The sequence below is a fragment of the Alexandromys fortis genome, unplaced genomic scaffold, assembly GCF_014885135.2.
Source record: "Alexandromys fortis isolate MF-2015 unplaced genomic scaffold, M_Fortis_MF-2015_v1.1 scaffold_239, whole genome shotgun sequence".
Lineage (NCBI taxonomy): Eukaryota > Metazoa > Chordata > Mammalia > Rodentia > Cricetidae > Alexandromys > Alexandromys fortis.
Window position 1 is genome coordinate 1,534,909 of NW_026068120.1, and position 23,823 is coordinate 1,558,731.

General features: G+C 36.8%; 1 protein-coding gene across 8 annotated transcripts in view; it reads right to left on the reverse strand.

The window, feature by feature from the left end:
* Positions 1-23,823, reverse strand: part of Dnm1l (dynamin 1 like) — a 49,409-nt gene that overhangs the window by 10,912 nt on the left and 14,674 nt on the right. For 4 of the 8 annotated variants that reach the window (XM_050125127.1, XM_050125126.1, XM_050125122.1 and 1 more), the window contains exons 2-11: positions 19,266-19,413; positions 15,665-15,703; positions 14,448-14,494; positions 14,009-14,080; positions 12,033-12,119; positions 10,009-10,171; positions 6,362-6,482; positions 4,413-4,544; positions 2,225-2,431; positions 31-151 (exon numbers count right to left, since the gene is read on the reverse strand). In XM_050125127.1, coding sequence (XP_049981084.1) covers positions 31-151; positions 2,225-2,431; positions 4,413-4,544; positions 6,362-6,482; positions 10,009-10,171; positions 12,033-12,119; positions 14,009-14,080; positions 14,448-14,494; positions 15,665-15,703; positions 19,266-19,413 — 1,137 coding nt within the window. The remainder of the gene's footprint in view (positions 1-30; positions 152-2,224; positions 2,432-4,412; positions 4,545-6,361; positions 6,483-10,008; positions 10,172-12,032; positions 12,120-14,008; positions 14,081-14,447; positions 14,495-15,664; positions 15,704-19,265; positions 19,414-23,823) is intronic. The other 4 variants (XM_050125120.1, XM_050125125.1, XM_050125124.1 and 1 more) reach the window with 1 other exon arrangement.

Consider the following 23,823-nt stretch of genomic DNA (forward strand, 5'->3'; position numbering starts at 1 on the left):
TTCCCTCTGCTTCTGGCTCAGCATACTCACGGTAGCATTTCTGATGGCAGTCAAAATGTCAATAGTGTTAAGGCCACCTAGCGGGTCAACAGATTCTAAGGTTCGCCCAAAAGTCTCATGGAAAATATAACAAATCCTAGCACCACCGCATCTGAAAGGCAAGGAATCATATGATTACGCACTGCTATAAAGAATCTACAAGTTATGTCTTTAAGCTTTAAGATTGTTTCATCTTCTGAGAAAGCCTTATAAACCCAATGGCTGTATCAATTTGTATCCCACCAACAGTGAATGAGGCTTTCTCTCAAGTCCACTCTGTTTACTTTCAATTTTTTTTCTTTAGAGCTGAATAGTGTTCCACTTATATGTGCTCTAGTGTCCATTATACATTCATGTGTTGATGGGTCAGTAGTTTGATTCCAACTCTTTGCTATAGTGAATAATGCAACAGTAAGCATGAGGTGTAATTACCGTTATGGTAGGTCACAGAGTTCTCTGGGTATATGCCCTAGAGTGAAATAGCTGGGTCATATGGTAGAACTATTTTTAATTTTTTGAAAACTATCCACTCATTTTCACAATGGATGTATTCAATATGCACCCCCACCAGCAGTGACCAAGGATTGCTCTAACATTTTGTCACGTTTGTTGATGAAGGTCAGTCTGACTGGGATGAGATAGTATCTCAAAATACTGAATACTTTTTAAAATAAGTATCGTCCATCTGTGTGGTTTTGTTAAAACTAAATCCCATTTATTTACTCGCTTGATTAGGATTTTTATTTCCTTGGTATTTAATTTCCAAAACTGGTTGTAAAGTTTAGGTATCAGTCTCTAGTCTGAAGTGTAGTTAGCAAAGACCTCCCCTCCCCCTCAGGCTGGTTGCTTTGCTAATCGTTTCTTTGCTGTGGACCTTTATTTTCATGTTGTCCCCTATGCTGATACTATTCACAGAATTCTTTCCTACCCCAATGTCTTCCAGGGAACTGCCATGTTTTCCTGTAGAAGTTCCAGTAGCCTTTGGTCCACTTTGAATTCACTTTTGTATAAAATGAAAGAATCCACATTAATTCTGTATGTGGACTGATGTGGGAGTGATTTCTTATTAATAAAGAAACTGCCTAGGCCCCTTGATAAGGCCCACCCTTAGGTGGGTGGAGAAAACAGAGGAGAATTCTGGGAGAAGGAGGCTTGGTGGAGGAGTCGCCATGATTCTCCCGCTCCAGACAGACGCAGGTTAAGATCCTCCCTGGTAAGCCAGCTCGTGGGCTACACAGAATATTAGAAATGGGTTAGAACAATATGTAAGAGCTAGCCAATAAGAAACTGGAACTAGCCGGGCCAGGCAGTGTTTGAAAGAATACAGTTTCCGTGTAATTATTTCAGGCATAAGCTAGCCATGCGGGCGGCCGGGTGCCGGGGACGCAGCCCTGCCGCTCCTATTTCAACAGTGGACATCCAGTCCTACCAGCACCACTTGCTGAACAGGCTGTTATCAAAATAATGTTTTTAACCATTGTCAAAAATTAAATAGGCACAGCTCTTTGTTTTATTTCTGGGTCCTCTATTTTACTCTATCAGTGTACCTGTTTTTTTATGCCAGTGCCAGACTATCTTTATCACCATAGCTCTGAGTTTGACATGTTGGATTTTGTGAGTTCATAAAAATGCTTGTATTGTATATTCTAAATCCATGAAATATGACATTGGAACTTTGATAGCTATTCATTAAATCTGTAAATTAATTTTGGTTTCACATTCATTTTTAAAATGCTAACTTTGTCAATCCAGGAGCATGTAAGCTCTTTCCATCATTTAGCATCTTCTGTGATTTCCCGGTTCAGTGTCTTTACGTTTTCTTTACAGAGGTCTTTCTCTTTGGCCACATAATTATTTTTGGTTATTTGGATGGGGTTAATTTGTTTGAGAGCACATGGTTGATACATATGAAGGATCTTTTTTAATATTAATTTTGTATTGTGTAACTTTACTATGTTTAATAGGTTATAAGTTATCTAGAAGACTTAGCGGGGTCTGTTAAGTAAAGAATCCTGTCATCTACAGAGATAGTTTGACTTCTTTCTTTCTTACCCCCTTTTAAATGCCTTTCTTTTGCCTTTAACTCAAAATCTCTTGAGCCAGCTTCTCTACTATTAAAATTTAAATAATTTCAAGATTATATGCAATCCAAGTAACCAAATCTTCACAACAATGTCTTACTCACAGCTCAGAGGTTTCAATGTACTTTGCGGTTCCTTCAATAGTGTTACAGTACTCGGTGGCAAACTTGGTGATAAGCTGTAGTAAAGTAGCACTCTTATCGTCCACAGGTTCACCATAGCTATTCAGAAGAGACTGATACTGAGCAGCTAAGACATTTATCCTTGTTTTCAGCTCTGGCAAACAATCTCTGATATGATGCATAAGCAACCTAAAAGATCAGAAAAGCAGGTTTTAGCATAAAACTAAGTACTAATACTTCCAACAAGGCAATGAAAAAAAGGGTATAATGGTGAAATCTTCCTAGTACCCAGGTATTAAAGTCTCTTCAAGTATCGAAGGGTTGGGAGGATCAGTCCCAGTTGAACTAATCACCAATGGCCAGTGAGGTAATCAATCATATCCATATACTGAAGCTACCATGAAAACTCAAGCAGAGTTCATGAAACTAACTGCAGGGTTCTGGAGCATGACACGCCCAGACAGGGCATCAACCCTGGTTCACTTTTCAAAATCCTATACCTCGCCTTATCTATCCCTCTAACTGCTCTACCTGTATCCTCTACACTAATCTTTTACTATATGAATAAACATAAACAAAGTGTTCACTGAGGCCTACTGCCTATTTCAGTGATTATAGCTCTTAAGAAAAACAGTCTATAGCTCTTGCTGACAACTGACATCTAAAGTAGAAGGGAACTCCTATAAAAAAACCCAAGACCGTAACCTATAAGATGTGATGCTGTCTCTACATAAATAGTGTCCGAAGTGAATTGCAGGACAGCTAGCTACAATCTACCAAATTACGTAAATGGTATGTGGGGAAACCTATAGAAATCTTCTTCCAGAAGAACTCTCTGTTCATCTGAGTAACTGTGTAAGAATAAAAAAACAAATTTTTAGCCCCTATATCCCAAGAACGGGAAATGAAGCAATCTTCGTTTAGAGGTCCTTAGCCTAAAAAAGAGCAAAACAAAACAAAACCCCCACAAAAGTAGCTGTAGTGATTGCTAGAAGAAAGTCACAAATAAAACTAGAACAAGGCACATTATTTTCAAGTCACTGTAGTCTATAAAGTAAGCCACCCAGTACAATTCTACCTAGAATTTTGGTTTAGTAACCTTTTACAACAGTGTAAATAAATCTAAGATCCAAGTTCTTCTGCCTTCATTGTACTGGATAAGAGAAAATGGTGTGTTCCTTTTTTGTTCCTACATCAGTAGGTGTTCAGAATAGGAAGTATGGAACACATGTTATTTCTATTATGAATAAATATAAAGAAATTCTAAATTAAAAAGTATGTCATATGATAACTGAAAATTTTAATTAAATTCATAAAATCTAAATATCTGGAAATCACCTGATATCTTAGTAAAGTTCAAAATCCAATTAACTGTCAAAAACTTCCTAACTGCTCAGTCAGGGTACTGTGGTTGCCATGCCCTCCCGGTGTCAGCCCCCAGAGCTCACTGTACTCCTCAACGGCCACTGCTGCTGTCCAGTCAGCTTGCTGCTGTTCTTATGGGCCACATAAAACAGGCGAGCATTTTGATATTTGTTGGGTGACACTTTAAAAAGTCGGGCATAGATGGTTATGAATTACATAAAGGGATGAACATACTCCTTGGCTATGATCCATTTCCAAGCCCCAAGTCACTGACGCTGCTTTGTGGGCGCACGGACAGTGAAATGATTTTGCTAGTGCTGTCTGCAGTCTAGAGGTTAAGGATAAAAGAAGACCCCATATGCAAATTTACCCCTACGTCATCCAGGAACTTAGATCAACTTTAAATGAACTGGGATCTTCACGCCAAAGGATCTGGGCCTCAAAACAAAGTGTGAACTCTGATGGGCTTCCCAAAGAGTTGTTGCTATTGTTACTTGATTGCAAACACTATTCAAAGTGTTTTATTTCAATAAATTGAGTATTTAACCATATAATAGTAATGGGAAATGAGGTTGAACTGAAAATTAAAAAAACTTCCTAATTAAGAAAACTATTTGAATACTCATTCCAGAGTACATGATTTAATACCAAACATCCCAATAAATATAGAGACATTGCTTTACAAGAATTTAGAAGTGAAACTTTAAGGAACTGTAGGAAAACATATATGAAATTAAATAAGAACATTCTAAGACACCTGTTGCCAAAATGAAAACATTTCATCTTTAAAAGGTGAAAATGTTACCTATTCAGGGTCCTAGCAAGATACTTCGTTCCATTTCTGTTGGCCAGAGACGGGTATTTCTTCTGGAGAAAAGCATATTCATCACGGATTGAATCAGTCACACTCTTCTTATTGTTAATATCTAGCTGGCTCCTATGGTTGAAAAATAGCAAACTTGTTCAACCGAAGCCAGTGCTGTTTTTCTCTGCTCGGGCTGAGTGTGTTAGCACCAGATACTGTTCCCTGACTTCTAACAAAGCGATTCTCTACAACATGCCTCATACTTTAGTGCACTGACACCTCAGCCAATGAGCCCACCAAGGAGGGCAGAAAGTCAAGATTGGAACTGTTTGACTTAAGCTGAATAGTATCAGCTTTGTTGTTACTATTAACCTATGCCCAAAAGCAGTATCCTTCAGTAAGCTGTAGACTGATATAAAAATATAAGCATAGCTTAATCAGCTATATTTTACCTATGCGCAGGTGACTAAATTCTACCAAGAATAAAGACGTTAACTTGAAGTGTAATCATCTACAAGTACAGGATGCAGCAGTATATACAGCACATGCCTGCCTGAAAAGAAACTAGCTGCAAGTTGTCTTTCAGTGAGAAAGGAATATATACGGACATCTAGAATGAACCTTAGATATCACTTAACAAAATATTTTCATTTTAATTTTTTTCTCAATAATTATTTTTATGTGCTTTGGTGTTTTTCCCACATATATGTCGTGTGAAGGTGTCAGTTCTTGGAGTTACACAGTTGTGAGTTGCCATGTGGGTGCTGGGAATTGAACCTGGGTCCTCTGGAAGAGCAGCCAGTACTCTTAACAGCTGAATCATCTCTCCGGCCCCTAACTTCATTTTTAATGACCTGAGGCCCTGAGATGTTAAAACTGACTCAAACCCTATTATATCAGACTAGGTAGCAACTATAGTTAGCCCGTAAGTCTCCAGATAACCGGTTTCCCTACTGTACAGAACCTGTCACCTGAGCACAGACAGCACTGCCTCCCACTAGACAGTACTCTGAGAATTCCAAGGAGGCCATTGCCAACTGCTCACTGTAGAATGTATAAAACATAAGCCCTCAACAGTAGTTGTTTCTTTTCTATAATTTTTAATACCAGCAATTTTAGGATATATCTTTAAAGTTTCCAAGTCATATCCTGGCAATTACACAGCATTATTAATGATATGGGATTAAAAACAATCATTAAAATCCCACCACCTTTCATTTCTCTTGAGTGGGTACAAATTAGATAATACTTTTTTGTTACCCAATACCATTCTCATACATACGAAAGAACTAGTAAAGGTTAATTATTAAATCATCTTCCATTTTGTGGCACTGAACCTTAGAAACATTTTCCATGGGGAAAATCAGAGAGGAAGAACAGTTTTCAAAAGGACCACCGAAGTGACTCTGAGTAAGAGCTCTTGCTGCCAAGTCTGAAACCCAAATTTAAACCCAAAACCCAAATAGAAAAAGGAGAGAACTGGCTCCTGCCAAGTTGTCCTCTGACCTCCATATACATGCTAATAAATACTTGAAAAAAGAAACCACCACCACCACCAAACCCCCAAATACTCGGAGAGGCATTTGTCTCTTTACAGTGCAGTGGCCCCTATGGCAACACCAGCAATAAGAACAAGAGGGGAAAACAGGACAGCACCACATTTCAGACAGAATTTCAAAATCAGGCTTGCTTTGAAATGAGAATGCTGGGATTCTTATTCCATTCTTTCAATATTTATTTATGTGAAAATGTGCATACATGTTTATACATGCACATGGTATTCTTGGGGGACAGAAAAAAGGTACTGGATCCCTTGGAGCTCCAGTTACAAGTAGTTGAATGACTGAATGTGGGTGCTAGGAACTGAATTTCGGTCCTTTTTAAGATAACAACTGTTCTTAACCACTAAACCAACTCTCTAGCACCTTTATTCCATTTTAATTGCTAACCTGTTAACTACTCCAATTATTCCAAGCTTGACTGGAATAACCCTTCCCATCAATACATCCATGGCATCAGTACCCGCATCCATGAGATCAAGTTTGGTGATTACAGCTAGAGTTCTGCGTCCTGGTAAGTATAAAAAGGAGGGGAAAGAGAGATCCATTAAAAAAAAGAAAGAAAGAAAAGAAAAAAGCATTACATTTAATAAAGGAAAATCTTCATCTATAATTCTAACAAACACTTTGCCTCTTCCATCATTTTGGAAATATTTTCCTAATATTTGCTTCTAGTACTTTATATGAAATTTAAATATGGCATAAAATCTTAAAACTTGTTTTCATGAGTAATTTTTAAAAATAAACTTTTTAAAATTATGTATACGTGGGTGTCTATGTATGTGCATGGAAAGAGGCCATAAGAGGGAGTTGGATCCTCTGGAGCTAGTGTATTAGACAGTTGTCAGCTGACTGATGTAGGTGCTGGGAACCAAACTCTGGTCCTTTGCAAGATTACCAAGTGCTCTTAACCACTGTGCCAACTCCCCAGCTCTGTAAGTAATTTCTTAGTAGTTCTTAGGTCGATATCTCTAAGCGTCTAAAATTTTGTTTAATATTTACTATTTTTGGTGTGTAATCTTGTCCCCCACCCAACCCTTTGGCAGTGCTGGGGCGGGGGGAACCCTATGGCCTTGGATATGCTAAGCACTCACTGTATTAGTGAACCACACGACCAGACTCTAATTTTCTTCTTTCTGACAAGTACATACTACCTCAATCCTAACAATTCACCTCCCCACAATACTCTTTTACTAGGTAACCAAAACTGTCCTTCAGTTCTACCTCTATTCTTTCATTCACCACGACGCATCTGAGGGCTGTCCACACTGTAGCAGACATGAGCAGTTCACTGTTCAACAGTGCTGTTTATTATATGGGTGTACTAATTGAGCAATTCATTCTTGATTTGAGAAATATTTGAGTTGTTTCTAGTTTGGGGAAAATATGAATAAAATCATCACAGATGTTTGTATACAAAGGTTTGTTTTTTTAATGTCTATTTAAAAAATATTTTTTATGTATAGTGTTCTGCCTGCATTTATTCCTGCAGGCCAGAAGAGGGCATGAGAACTCCTAACAGATGGTAATAAGCCAACCATGTGGCTGCTGGGAATTGAACTCAGGACCTCTCGAAGAACAGCCAGTGTTCTTAACCTCTGAGCCATCTCTCCAGCCCTACAAAGGGTTCTTTAATTAATTTACTCATTAGGGGTGGAAGGGGTGGGAAGGGTCATGTAAATACAGCCGCAGGTACAGAGGTCAGAGGACAACTTTCAGGAGTTTATTTCTCCTTTTACAATGTGATAGCTGAGGCCTCCAACTCAGATAGATCATCAGATCTGGCAGCAAGAGCCTGTATGGGCTAAACCATCACCTGCTAACTATCACCCGATAAACCATCACCTGCTAGCCATAACCCAATAAACCATCACCTGCTAAGCCCCTGATTTCTGAAACGGGATCTGAGTGGACATTAGCCCAGGCTAACCTTACTCTCTTGGATGCTGGTGTAACAGTGAGCAAGCATTCCAGGCTCCAGAGGTTTTCATATAAAAATTTAACATGGGATTGCTGATTGAAAGTTGTTTCCCATAGTTGGGCAGCGGTGCACACCTTTAATCCCAGCACTTGGGAGCCAGATGCTAGCCTGATCTACATAATAAGATCCATGATAGTCAAGTTACAAAAAGAAACCCTGTCTTGAAAAGCAAAAAGCAAAAGACAAAAAAAGAGAAAGTTGTTCTCCTTTCCCAAAGTAAATGCAACACTCTACACCAATATATGTAACAATTCCAGCAGAGGCAGGTGCAGCTTTAAATAGGCAGTTTTCAGTTATAAACATTTTCTTTGGGCTGGAGAGATGGCTCAGTGGTTAAGAGCACTGGCTGCTCTTCTAGAGGACCTGAGTTCAATTCCCAGCACCCACATGGCAGCTCACAACTGTCTGTAACTCCAGTTCAGGGCATCTGACCCTCACACCAATGAACATAAAATAAAAAAAAAAAAAAACTTTTTTTGTTTTTTAAAAATTCTTTTTTGTTCCAAACCTACAAAATCACCACTTACTGTTGTCACACATTGTGTTATCCCCATTAAGAAGTTGCTTCTAAATTGCACCTAACTGCTTTTGTGTGTATGTGCATATGCATGTGTATTTATGTGGAGTCCATATATGGGACATCTTCTTCAATTGCCTTCCATCCTATTCTTTGAGACAGGGTCTCTCACTGATGTTGGAACTCACCAACTGGCTAAAGTGGCAGAAGAGTAAGCTCTAGGGGTCTGTCCTCCTTCCTTTAACCCCAGCACTGGGTTACTAAGGTGTTTCGATGTGCCTGGCTTCTAGGAATTTGTACTTGGGTCTTCATTCTTGCACTTCAAACACTTTTTCCAACTGAGTCATCTCTCCAGCACCACTTCTAAATTTTGATACTAATAAATGTATTTGATAGTAATATATACTAATGTAGGATACTAATATATATATTAATATTACATTATTTCCTTGTAATATATTGCCAATTTAGATCATCTTAACAAGTCTAGGTCAGCCAGGCCTACATAGTGAGGCATTGCCTCCAAGAAAAAAAAAAAAGATTACTAGATTAAATATATGTCCATCTTATTGCTTATTTTATTAGTGTATTTATTTAGGGACAGGGCCTTATGTAGATCAAGTTATCCCCAAACTCACCGTAGCTGACAATGACCCTTTCTTACTCTTACTCCCAAGTGCTGGGATTTCAGGTGTGCACCACCATACCTATTTATGAAAACTTTAATTAACAGTTATTTTTTATTTAAAATTATTTTTTTCAAAGCAGGGGAAAAACTGTAACACAGATGTTGATCTTCAAACATTTAGGTGAAAAAAATGGTTTCCTTATGGGCCAATTATCCACTCACTACAAAGCTAGCATTTGATACAGACTGAGAGAAGCCTCTGTTATCCTAAGTATCACTGAGTTACAATCCGGGTAAAGAGTACTTTGTAAAAAGAGATACCTTCAGGGAACCCTCTAGACTAAGTCTGTCTTGTGCTTTTATCTACAGAAAGGAGATTCTATAGTTATTTCTTGTATCATAATAATCTATACAATTATGACTTATGTATTCTTTTATTTTATTTTATTTTTTGGTTTTTCGAGACAGGGTTTCTCTGTGGTTTTGGAGCCTGTCCTGGAACTTGCTCAGTAGACCAGGCTGGCCTCAAACTCAGAGATTTCTGCCTCCCAAGTGATGGGATTAAAGGTATATGCCACCATCACCTGACAAGTTATGTATTCTTAAATGTTGGTTATTCAAAACCTGAAATTTCACTTTCACAACTAAAAAAAATTTTACAAACTAATTTAATGTTAAAATTATTGGATAGGTATTAAAAATATAGACCTTATAGGAAGTATTTTTGCCTACCCTTTACAGCAATCAAGTAACTATTTGCTGTTCTAATTGCTGTTTAAAATTATGGGAAAAATAAAAAGCATTTTAAGATCTGTATTAACTAGAGATATTCCTTTCAATAATATTCTTTTCTTGAGGAAAGATTTACCATGGTAAGTCAAACATCCATTAAACAAAACATCCGTCCTTACCATCTGGATCTACCTCTCTGGAAATCTTGAGTGCCTCTGATGTTGCCATATCTGTATTGGCAGCAGTGACAGCGAGGATGATGGAATTGGGATTACTGATGAACCGAAGAATGAGCTCTCTGATCTGAAGCTCAATATCCTTTGGCTGATCACCTACAGGTACCTAAACCAAACGAAGATGAGCAATAATCAAAATCAACTCAGCTTTTTCCACAAATTTAATTCACAGAATACAAGTGTTTCTGTACATATAAATAGCTAAAATAAATTAATAATATGCTATAGCGGTACCTGGGAATCTCGTAATGTGCAAAGCCTCAAAATGTAACTCTTCCAAATATAAAAAATTAACTACTTCATAAATCATATGTCAAGGACTACTGAGTATCAACTGCATACAGATGATTATTCATTCATTCACTATTTGTCAGGTGAATCCATTTATTCATTCCGTGTATGGTGACAGCATCTGGCACTCTTCTACATATTGGGTTAAGTCACAGTAATAAAATGAAGATATTCAAGTTCCTGCCTTCCTAGAGCATCTGTCTTAGTAATAAGAGGCAAACACTAAACAGACACAACAATTTGGCCCAAGAGGTAGATGGGGCAATCAAGAACACAGGCTGGGGAATGATGCTTCTAAATTCTTGCTTTAAATGATGTTTTAAAACAGAATAATCAGGGCTACCTCAATTAGATAATAAGATTTAGATGACTAAGCAGAAACTAAAGGTAAAGAGAGGTACATATAGATATCTGGGGAAAGAACATTCCATACTGAGTGAATAGTAAGAGCAGAAACCCAGAACAAAAGCAACTAGAGAAAAAAATAGAGAAACCTAGTATGGGGGCCTGTAGTCCCAGCATCTGGGAGTAGGAAGATAAGGAATTCAAGGTCAGCCTCAGTAGACAGACAGTTAAAGGCCACCCTGAGATGGAGAAGTAAACTAATAAAGTAAGAGAATAACACAGGAGTTTCCAGGAACTTAAGCTTGTACTCTCAGTAAACTTGTAACTCTCAGTATTCTCAGTAGAGAGAACTAGGAAGTCTCTGAAGAGATTTTAAGTCAAGAAATGACACAATCTAATTTTTACTTTAATAGAATACTGTGATTACTTAAAAGATAAAAACAGGGGCTGGACAGATGACTAAGTAGTTAAGAGCACTGTGCTTTTCCAGAGGATCTAGGTTCAATTACCTGCACTCATATGGCAGCTCTCAACTGCAGGGGATTTGACACCCTCACATAGATATACATATAGGTAAAACACTAATGCACATAAAAATAAACAAGCGAGACCTATTATATGTCTTGTAATTTATGCTAACCCAAGTGAAATAACAATGGCTACCTCTGCTATGAATATGTAAAGAGGTAATAGAATTCTGGATATAGTTTAAAAATAAGGAATGCCCAGAGATTTGCTGAAAGATTTAAAAAAAAAAAAAAAGGTAAAGAAAACTTAAGGACGACTGTAAGGTTTTGGCTGACCAATCAGTACAATGTAATTGCCAATTATGAAGATAGGGAAGATAATGGATCAAATATAGTTAAAGGACAGATCAGAAATTTGGTATTAGACATAGCAAAGCTGTAATGCTTATTAAAACATTTAAATGTGTATGCCAAGTGCTTAGATGGACATATACCTGGAAATAATCTGAATGCCAAAATATTCAAACTCATGCACTTAAAGCTATATACTATCAATCTAATTAGATTGTGTTTTGTGTACCTAAAGAGCACAAGAAATCTAAGAAAAGAGCTGTTCAGACTATGGTGGGACAGCAAGAAACCAGCAAGAAAGAGGAAAAAGGGGTGGTCAGAGAGACTGTAGATGGAATTCTAGACTATGATATACTGGAGCCAAGGTAAAGAAAGCATTTTAAGGAAAAATTAGGGCTTTCTGATATTAATAGTAACTGCAAAATCAACTCATTATTCTCAGATTAGGTTAATGTTAAAAAGAAAACAAAACACATTTCTTTAAACGAAAAATGAGCAACAGATATTCCTTACCTTGGTCATTCCTGGTAAATCCACAAGTGTCAGATTGACAACGTTGGGTGAGAAGACCTTAAGATGGATTGGCTCAGGGCTTACTCCCTAAAAATGAGTTTCAAATATATTACAATCAGAATTGAATTTCAATTAATGAAATGCTAATGTAAACTACATTCAAGCACATAGATTTTAGATGCTTTAAAATATTTATTAAACTATGGTTCCTAAAATTTTTCAGTAATAGAAGCATAATGAAACATGAATGAGAAGGCAGCCAATCATAAAAACAAGGATTATAATCCTATCCAACCCCATACCATTAATATATAAAATTTCTTCTCCCTAAATGACTTCACTTCCTTTTCTATAGGCATATGCCATCTTTTAAAAGCAGTTAACAGAAGAACAGTGCATTTTATTTATCCAAAATGATGTTCCTGAGCTGATGGTGCTGAGCTGAGAGAGGAACAGGTAAGAAGCTATGCCCATGAATTTGATCTCAGAGTCCTGCTCAGGCAAAAGTACCTCAATTTTCAGACCCCTGACACAAAAAGCTATCCCTGATATAATCTAGTCCCATCTAGCTATATTACTGTCATAATCCAGGATCAACCTGGTGTAGGGAATTTAGAAAGTGTGGTGGCAACAGTAGTGACTTCAAGGTACTAGCTTAGAGTCTGACAGTGAGCAAAACAGTCACTGAAAAGAGGCAAATATTTTCAACAGGCAAAAAAGCAGCTGCAAAAATGCATTTCTGTCAGAAAATAACTTCTGTTGTCATAGGACCTGGCAACAAATATATACTGGATATGACTAATGGCTCAGGACCACTTGTGAGATTTAAAGTTCCTCCAGATTACACAGAACAGCAATATAAACAAAAGGATTCACAATACAGGGTACAAAAATGATTTAAAGGAGAGCAATTGTGACATTAAAGGTATCTTAGAATACTTGATTTAAAATTCTCACATTCTTAGAAAGTAAATATTTTACTGTAATCAAGTACTATGTAATTATGATCACACAATATAAATATTTTACATGAACGGAAGTTTTAAGGTGAATAAGTGTATGCATGCATGTGTCTGATAAGCTGTGTTAACTGTCAACTTGGCAGAAACTGGAATCACCTGGGGAAAGGGCATGCCTGTAGAAGACTGTCTTTATCACTCTTGAATTGGAAAGACTCATCTGAATTGTGAGTGGTACCAAAGCTATATAAGTGGAAAAAGACAATTAAAAATTAATATGTACCCATGCACTCAATGTTCTTTTCCGACTCTGAACATAACGTGACCAGCTGCTTCAAAAGCTTTTGCTGCTGTGACATCCCTGTCACGATGGACTGTATCTGGGAACTGCTAAATAAACCTTCTCCCTTGCATTGCCTTTGTTGGGGTATTCATCGCAGCAATAGAAAAGAAACTACGGCAGTGTGTGCTGCTGGAGATCTAACCCAGGACCTCCCCCAAACAAATGGCCTATCAATGAGCTATGTCCCTAGTTCTTGGTGTTTGTGAAACTATTTCTGTGTGTAGCTAGCTCCTCCTGCCTCTAACTCCCCAATGCTGGGAATAAGGATATAAACCACCACAACTTACACAAAGATAATTATTCAGCTAAGTTTTTTTATATGTTTGTAAAGTATTCTGTTTTTAAAGAAAGATTATGAATTATAAACGAGGTCTGGCAATACACAGATTTTTAATTCCCAGTTACTTAGGAAGATGAAACAGGTGGATCCCAAGTTCAAGACTAGCCTAGGTGAGTAATGCAGTGTGACACTGTCTCAGAAGGAAAAAAAGGCGTTAGGATACAGCTCAGTGGTAGAACGCTTACCTAGCATGTACTAGGCCCCATATTCAACATCACTACTGGAGGGAAGGAGATTAAGACTTTGCAATGCGCTTATATATTATTATATACAGAAGATGTTCAGCAATATATTTACTTTTGTTTAAGTCTTCCAGGTCTTAAACAGTGCCTACCTTATTATTCCCTGAAATTCTTTCGGTTTCATTTTCAATTTCTTGTCGAATTTCATCAAAATCTGTGTAAAGCTAAAAATTGTTGAAACAAAAAGAATCATATTCTAAATAAGATCAGTTCTTAAGGGGTGGAGGCCACATTTAAAGAATATATATGGATCTACTTCAGAAGACTAGTTCACAATTTCTCATGTATATATATACATTTTTCTAAGATTTGTTTCAAAGTTGTCCTTAAAAATCTCCGAATTGGAATGGATCAAGTCATATTAAACTGAGGCTAGAAATGTTACTGAGACAAATTTTATTTTAGGTTTACAAAGTAAACAAATTTGGTTTTATTTCAAGAAAAACATCGCCAGTAAGAAACTATATTCCCTATTATCCTACAAAAATGTTATTTTCTATATGTTATTTCTTTATATTCTTGAGTGATTACCTTGTTTTTGGTGTGAAGAAATTTACCCCATTCTTCTGCTTCAACTCCTAGAGAAAGAAAAATTCATTTCTTAGAGACTGGAAATTGGGTTTTATTGTTAGGAATTAAAAACTTACACAATGAACTGCTTTTCTCTGACAACAAAATACCAATTGTCTCAATTTTAAGACTGATAAATACACATTTGCATCTTTTAAAGCCCAGCATAGACTACAAAGGCAGGCCTAACTTCAAGTAGAGTTGCCTGCAAGTCCTCCCAGCATTTGAAATCTAGTTCTTACAAACTGTTTATTTCTTATTGGTTTGCGATTAGGATAACTGATCATTTCTTTCAACAATTTTATACATGAAAGCAGTTTATCCCACAAAAAATTTGAAGAACTATAGGAAGAAAAATTAAGAATCCCAAAGAATAATGCAAAAGCAAATCATATATAACAAATGTGTATATAACATTAAAGTTTAAAATATGCATGCAACATAAGAATGAAATAAGTTAATTTTCCCATTAAAAAAATCTTTGTCTTTTATTTGGTTTTCTGTTGGCTATATATTAAGCTCTCAGTGACAGGGCATTAGCGGCTTGCAGTGCACACTGTCAAGGTGATTGCTCTCAAGGCCAATGAATGATATGAATAAAAACAGAAATACATATGTCCTGTAAGGACTCAGCATCCTGCTAGTTTCTAGTCAATCTACTCCTCTTGACAGCTTACCCAAGCACAGCTATTCTACTCCCACCAAATTCAGAAGCTTAAAATAGCTTAATGATTTAAAATATTTAATGCATGAGTCACCTGAAATAAGATATCCTCATAAACATTTATTTAGATCTTTGTTGGACTAAACATAAAACCAGATCCTACTTGAAGCTTAGGACCTTCTTCCAAGAAGGCTCTTTGAAGGAGAAGACTAATGGAGGTCACAGAACTCACAGAGGCAGTATCACATACCACAGGGCTATTTTTAATTTAATTAGCCATACAAAAGTTTCACTGTCTTCACAATTATGTTTTTGTAAAAATTAAGGTAAATTCACTACCAAAAAAGCCTGCATGTTAATGCAATGCCAAAACACTAACAAGAACCTCTAAAACCTGCAGTCAATGTGGACAGGCAAATAAAATGGAAGGAAAACAGATGCGCACAGCCTGGAAGGGTACATAAGCACACATGCACGCATTCTAGAAAGAAGGGCTAAGAACAAATGGATAAACCTTTAGAAAGGTGTCTTGAGTTTTTCCATGTAGCAGGGTCTGTAGTTAAAGAGAAATAGCACAAAGTAATTTTAGTGCTTATCCCTAAAACTTTAAATTTCTAAAACACTTAAATGTGTAGAAACATGATTACATTTCAAATGCACATAAGCATTTAATTATTCAAAACTTAATAGAATTGTAGGAACAAATATATTTTTATGTACTATAAGCAAAGCATAGTGTAGGTAATGCTTTGATATTTTTAAGGATTTTAGTGAACAGGTTTTCATTATAATTATGTTATTGTGGCTAATTCTAAATGTATTAAAATTATTTTACTTTCAAAAAGTTTGCCTGAGCTATTTAAAAGCCTACTGCGGGAAAAGATAAAGTGTCTGGTTTAAAAGAGTGCAGGAGATATGACAAGCACATCCTCTGAACCCTTCAAAATTAGTAAATAATGCAATTAGCCTATTTGCTAAAAATGACTGTTTCTGAGGGTATTTGTGTTTAGCAAACACCACAAAACATTAAGTCTTTAAATTTATGAACTCAATCCAGCAGAATCTACTGTCACAATTCTTCCACTTCCTGCTAATTATATTCACTAAATACAAAGTATTTTAGCCAGTTTTTATAGACCTCAGGTTAAAAGTACTGTTTCACACATTATTGATAACTGCTCTTAACACATTATTGATAACTGGGGCTCTCTTATGTATAAAACCTCAAGAAGTTTTTATAGCTTTTATACCCAGTATGAAAGGGAATTTTTTAATGCAAGAGATGTGTTTGTGTGTGTAGAGCTAAAACAACCCTGACATCTGGAAGGAACCTGAACAAAAGAAGAGTAATCTTGGGAACTCGGGCCCATGGCAACAGTGGCATGGTTCATGCCTAATTCTGAAGCAACCTTCCTGTAAAGTCCACTGGACACAGACTCTGTGAGGCTGTACCTTTCATGACTTTAAACTAATAAAAAGTAAATAAAAGCAGATTTGTAAAATAAAATAAAAAAGAACCATATACAAAAAGTCTTGGGTTTGTTTTTATCTTTTTGAGGGCTTTCCCCCCCCCCTTTTCTTCTTTTTTTGTGATGCTTTCTTCACAACTATTTTCTCTCACTGTTCATGTTTTTTAAAACCAAACTGTATATTGATCTGCTCCCCTAGCTCTTAATTTCCACAAGGCCAGAATGATTTGGTAAGCCTAGATTGCTTTTCCAAAGGAGAAAGTGGCATTGATAAGAAGGTAAGAATAGCCAGCAAGGTGGCTCAGGAGGTAAAGGCCTCTCTGGCAAGCCTAATTTCCAGAGTTTAATCCCCAGGACCCACTTGGCGGACGGAGATAACCAATTCCCCCCAGTTGTCCAATGACTGGGGCACACTTGCAAGAACAAACACATACCACGCCTACACACATATTCACTCAGAAATAGAAATAGAAATAATGGTTAAAAAAAAAAGCTAAGAATTATGGTAGAATAAGAATGAAATTTAATACTCAAATTCATAATTATTTTATACTCTAAAATAGCTATCACTTCAAGGAAGGGTGGAACACAGTCTATATTTTTCTTTATATATAAGGAAATGCACATATGTAACAGGGTCTAAGCTCAGGAGTAATAGATTTGCAGATAAAAAAGTGCAGTTTTACTGGCCTGCCCACACATCAACAAAACATGCTGGACATATAGGCAAAATGACACCAAGGAACTGACATGGCTAATTTGATTTGAGAAAACACGACATCTACAAATGGTCTCTGATAGACAAACTGCCCTTTCAAAATGGCTAAGGGAAAAAAAGGTGACCTAGAGGCATATACTTCCTGAAAGTCTTGGTTTAAGGTATTAGGTAATGTGTTTGATGGAATTGGTAAGGATGAAAATTCCAAAAATTTTATTCTAGATATTTGAGGCTAAGCCACAGGTTCGTCAAGAATGATTAAACTCAAGGTTCAAACTTTAAATAACCTGGGCATAGTCGTACATGTCTGTATTAAGAGGAAACTGCAAATAAGCCACCTGGTTACACAGTAAATTAGAAGTCAGTAAGGGCTATGTAGCAAGACTGTCTCAAAGTAAAATAAATAAAACAAAAAAACTTCAATAATAAAATAAAAAATAAATACTAGTATATCAAGAAGATACCTAAACTGGGCAGTGGTGGCACACGCCTATAATCCCAGCACTCGGTTCGAGGCTAGCCTGGTCTACAAGAGCTAGTTCCAGGATTGGAACCAAAAAAGCTACGGAGAAACCCTGTCTCGAAAATTCCAAAAAAAAAAAAAAAAAAAAGAAGATACCTAGCAATTAAAAAGTTTCCTATTTAGCTGACAGTCAATTATAAGATATACTTACTAATATCTATAAGCTCATTAACTTTCTTCAGTTATTTTGGAGTCCCTGTTTTTAAGTCATAGTAGATGCTCAAGACAGGTTTCTCCCCTACTTTAATAAAATTAGAGTCATCACTACAATGTCTTCTATGACAAACGAAGGGGAGAAAACCAGAAGTCACATAGCACCCACCTCGGGGCAGAAGATAAACAATGAGACTGCACTGAGGATAAATCTCTCCAGCTGGTGCTCTGCACAAACACCTTGGGCAAGGCAGAGCACATCCACAATGTGAGGACACAAGTCTATGTCAGACCCTGAACTGAAAAGGATCACTGGGTGTACTATTTTCAACCATTTCAAATCTCACTAATATGATTAATATGATGCATATATGTACCATAAACAATTTAAAATTTCTTAACAGAGAACGTTTCTTAAAATACCTTAATTTGAAAAGATCCAGCTATATACAACCATGACAATATTCATACTCTGGTCTTACTATTCATATACTCTATTTAAAAACAAAAACACCCATCAGGCCAGACAGTGGTGCACACACTTTTCATGCCAGCACTGAGGAGGCAGAGGCAGGCGGATCTCTGTGAGTTCGAGGCCAGCCTGGTCTACAGAGGGATTTCTAGGACAGCCAGGGCTACACAGAGAAACCCTGTCTCAAAAAAAAAAAAACACAAAATAAAACAGAAAGAAAAGTACAAGTAGTACATGCTATAGAGGGGACCTTACTGTTTAATCTCTTCTACAGTTGGACATGGCAGCACATCTGTAACGCAGACACTTAGTAGACGCAGGAGGATAGAGGGTCTCAAGTTTGAAGTCATCCTTAGATTCTGAAGATAATTTAGACTACCCTGTCTCACAAAACCAAGAAATTTTTCTTTAAGTAATAGATAGCCCTTCTCTTAGGACTAATGGAAAGTATAATCAAAATTAGTGAGCACATGATGAGCCCAAAAAAATGGCAAATAAAATAGGAACTTTTTTTTACTTTAAGTAACTGATTTCTATTTAAAGACAGTTTACTAAGCTGAATTATTCAAAAGGGACTATTACCAAAAACTGTTCAGCATTTCCAATCAATAAAAATTGTTTTATATGAAAGATTAAAAGCACTCCACAAGATTTCTGATTTTGCTATAGCCACTATTTCCAATTTACTAGCCAACTTTTTACTTGAAATTCATTATCTTAACAATAGACAAAACCAGAATAACATTTTAAAACAATTCTTACTCCAGTTCTGAAATTTACCATTTTCTTCTCCAGTTGTTTTTCGTTTATCTTCTGGTGAGACGTGGACCAGTTGCAGAATGAGAGGTCTCCGGGTGACCACACCAGTCCCTCTGGGAAGAAGGTCCCTCCCCACGAGGCTTTCCAGCACTGAGCTCTTTCCACTGCTCTGAAAACAGAACACACAAGAGCAAAATAAATGAGCTTTCTAAACAGATTCTACTAACAAAGCAACACACACAAGTTGAACAACTCAAATTCAGAGAAAACAAAAGCCCACACTTAAAATACATAAAAAACAGCCCCTCGTTCCAAATTATTCTACTTTTTGACACTCTCTTAAGCAAATCTTAAAGCCTATATGCTATAGGTACTAATAATACATAACTATTTCACTTTAAATGGGACACTATTAACTATATTTTTAATGTAGTGAGAAGGCATTAAATTCTCTGGTTAGTTTTTGTCAACTTGCCATAAGCCAAAAATGTTTGGAGGAAGAAACCTTAAAGGAGAAAATACTTCCATCTGATTGCCTATAGGTGAGTCTGTAGGCCATTCTCTTGACTAATTACTGATGGGGAGTGCACAGCTCCCTGGAACAGTGCCGCCCACAGGCAGGTAGTCCTGGGCTGCATAAGAAAGCGTACTGAGTGAGCTATATACAGGGAGCAAGCCAGAAGGCAGTGTTCTCCCACCATTGCTGCTTCTGGGTCCGTACTCTAGCTTCCTGCTCTGACTTCTTTCAGTGAGGGAATATGACTTGAACGTTGTGAGATTAAATAAACCCTTTCCTCCCCTAAGTTGTGTTTTTCACAGCAATAGAAACCCTAACTAAGAGCTGATTCATGATCAGAATACTTGTAACCTGATATTACCTTCTCTATTGCTCTCCAATCCCCCTACTGAAGCAATGGTCCTTGTTTACTTTCCTAGTTTCTGATGTAACTACAGGCTATGTTACTCATAGCTGAAGATTTGGTGCTAGCCTTTCTAGAGAAAGTGGCATTTGTATTTCTTGGCCTGGGGTTACCTCACTTAAAAAAATGTACACACACACACACTTCTAGCCATTTACCTGCAAAGTTCATGATTTCATTTTTCTTTACAGCTAAATCCCACTCCACAGAATATATGTACCACAATTTCATTATCCATTCCTCAGTTGTACAATATTTAAATTGTTTTCCTTTCCTAAGTACTATGAATAAGGAGGCAATAAACATGGCTGAACAAGTACCTGTGGAGTATAATGTCGAGTCTGCTAGGCATATGCTAAGAAGTGGTATAGCTGGATCATATTGTAGGTTTATTTTTAGATTTTTGAGAATTCTCCAAACTTATTTCCACAGTGGCTAAACCAGTGTGCAGTCTCACCAACAATGAACAAAGGACCCTTCAATCTTGTACCCCCCTTTATTATTTGTTGTTATAATTCTGCTGCGCTTCCCTGTTCAACCTGGGTACCTTCCGGTCTGGTTCTTTAAAAGACAAGCTCCGCCCATGCCCAATTCCCCCCTCCCACCAAGACAAGCTGAAAACTGATTTCAGTCTCCCCCCCCCCCCCCCCCCCCCATAATCTCCTTTACCCTTATACCCTTCCCAATACCCACTACATAAACTCTATACCCAAGCTCTCTCTGTATGGAGTATCTGTCTCCCACCAGCCATGGGACCTGCCAGGGTAGCACTGCCATAAATCTTTCCGTTGTTCCACTGATCTTTCCCACTCTTACTGGGGGATAAGATGAAATCTAAAAGTTGTTTTGATTTTCATTTCTCTAATTACTAGGGACAATGAACATTTTTCTAGTTTTTTTAGTCATTTTTTTTTCTTTTGAGAACTCTCTATTCAGGTTTCAGGCCCAATTTTAGAATAAATTTGTTTTTTGTTTTATTATTCTTTATATATTCTGGGTATTAATCCTCTGTCAGATGTATAGTTGGCAAAGAGTCTCTCCCTGAAGTGGGCTTTCTCTTTACCCACCTGACTGTTTCTTTAGCTGTGCAGAAGCTTTTTAGTTTCATGAGGTTCCACCTGTCAATTGTTGGCCTTAATTCTTGGGCAAATGGAGTCCCATTCAGGAAGTCCTTTCCTGCATCTGTATCATGTAGGGCACGGCCTAAGTTTTCTTCTAGCAGTTTCCGTGTTTTAGGTTCCAGGTTTAGGTCTTTGGTTCATTTGAAGTTAATTTTTGTGCAAGGTGATAGACATGGGTCTAACTTCATTTTTCTGTATGTGGAATCATTTTCCCAGCAACATATTTTGAAGATGTTTTCATTTTTCCAGCATATGTTGTTGGTGTCTTTGTTAAATACTAAGTGGCTGGAATTGTGCTCATGTGTGTTTTTAATTTTGTCCCATTGGTGTAAATGTCTAGTTTTGTGCCAATATTAAATTGTTTTTACTACTATGGCTCTGTAATATATGTTAAGATTTGGAACTGCAATCCCTCCAACATTGTAGGGCTTTGTTGTTTGTTTGTTTTGTTTGCTCAGGATTGTTTTTAGTTACCTTAGGTCTTTGGTGGTTCTGTGTGAATTTACGATAGTTTTATCTAGTTCTGCTAAGAATGAGATGAGGATTACACTGAGTCTATGAATAACTTTTGGTAGAATGGTCATTTTTGTTTGTTTGTTTTTCTAGACAGGGTTTCCCTATGTAACAGTCTTGGCTGTCCTGGAAAGTGCTTTGTGGACCAGGCTGGCCTTGAACTCACTGAGATCCACCTGCCTCTGCCTCCCAAGTTTATTTTTACAATGTTAATTCTACTAAACCATTGAATATGAGATATCTTTCATTTTTTAGTGTCTTTCTCTATTTCTTCAAAGGTTTAAAGTTTTCATTATAGAGGCCCTTAATTCCTTGGTTGGGTTTATTATTTGAGGCTCTTGTGTTCATGACCTCCTTGGTATGTTTGTTGATGGTATACAGAAAAGCTGTTGATGAATACAAGCTAATTTTGTATCCTGCCATGTTGCTGAATTTGTTTATGGCTTCTAGAAGTTCTCTCAATTTTTGGGATCGCTAATCTACAGTATCATCTGCAAACAAGGATACTATCATTTTTTTTCCTGCCTATATCCCTTTAATTTCTTTCTCTTGCCTTATTGTTCAACTAGTATTTGAGGCACAGTATTGAAAAGGAGTGGACATAGTAGATATCCTTGTTATGTTCCTGACTGTGGGATTGCTTCAAGTTTTTCTCCATTTAGAAGAAGTTGGCTGTAGTTTTTTCATATGTAGCTTTTATTATGTTCCCTGTAGCCCTACATTCTCTAGGGCTTTTATCACAAAGGCATGTTGAATTTTCTCAAAGGTTATTTCTGTATATTTTGAAGGTGATCATGTGATTTTTGTCTTTTAGTACATGTTTGTGATTTCCTTTTTTGACTTGCAAGTGTTCACTATCCCTGTATTTCAGGGAAAATTATCTATCTATCTATCTATCTATCTATCTATCTATCTATCTATCTATCTATATATATTCAGGTATATGGTCTTTTCAAAGTATCTCTGCATCCTGTTTGCAATTATTTTATTGTATATTTTTAGTATTTGTTTCTCAGGAATATAACCTGCCATTTTCTTTTACTGTTCAATCTTTATGTGGTTTGGGTGTTAGAGTGATACAAGCTTTGGAGGAGGAATTTGGGAGTTCTCCTTCTGTTTCTATTGTTCTCAATAGTTTAAGAAATAAAACTATTGGCTGTATTGTTTTTGAAAGTCTGGTAGAATTCTGCTACGAATCCATCTGGCCCTAGTCCTGGCCTTAAAAAAAAAACTGGGAAGTTTTTTTATTACTATGTTAATCTCTTCACTTGTTATGGGCTGTTGACTTCTTAATGTCAGTGAATTCAATGAATCTAGAAAATCAACCCTTTCATTTAGATCTCATAGAGTGCAGGTTTTTAAAATATTTCCATAATACTCTGAATTTCTTTAGTGTCTGTTATTGGTTAGTTGAGTTAAGGGTTGGTGAATTTTGTTCCTATTCACAAAGAACTAGCTTAGTTTTAATCTTTGTATTTTTTTTTTTTTTTGCTTCAATTTCATTGACTTCAGCTCTGATTTTCCTATTTCTTGCTTTTGAATGGGTTTAATTTGTTCTTGTTTTTATAATTTTTTTGTGTTGTGTCATTAAGCCATTTATTTGCGCTCTTGTTGTGGAATATTAATTTAAGATATGTAACATTTGTTTATGCTGTGAAATATTTACTTAATGATGGAAAGATGCATTGCATTCTTTTATGTTGCATTTGTTTAACTCTGTGAAGCTGTGTTACTTTGCCTGTCTAAACACCTGATTGGTTTAATGAAGAGATGAATGGCCGACAGCCAGGCAGGAGAAGGGATAGGTGGGGCTGGCAGGCAGAGAGAAAAAAAGGAGAAGAAATCTGGGAAGGAAAGATCGAAGAGCTCGAGAAAAGGAGGACTCCAGAGATGAGCCACCTAGTTACACAGCAAGTCATGGACTAAGAAGTAAAGAAAGGTAAGAAGAAATAAGAGAAAGATAAAAGCCCAGAGGCAAAAGATAGACAGGATAATTTAAGTAAAAAAAAAAAAAAAAAAAAAGGC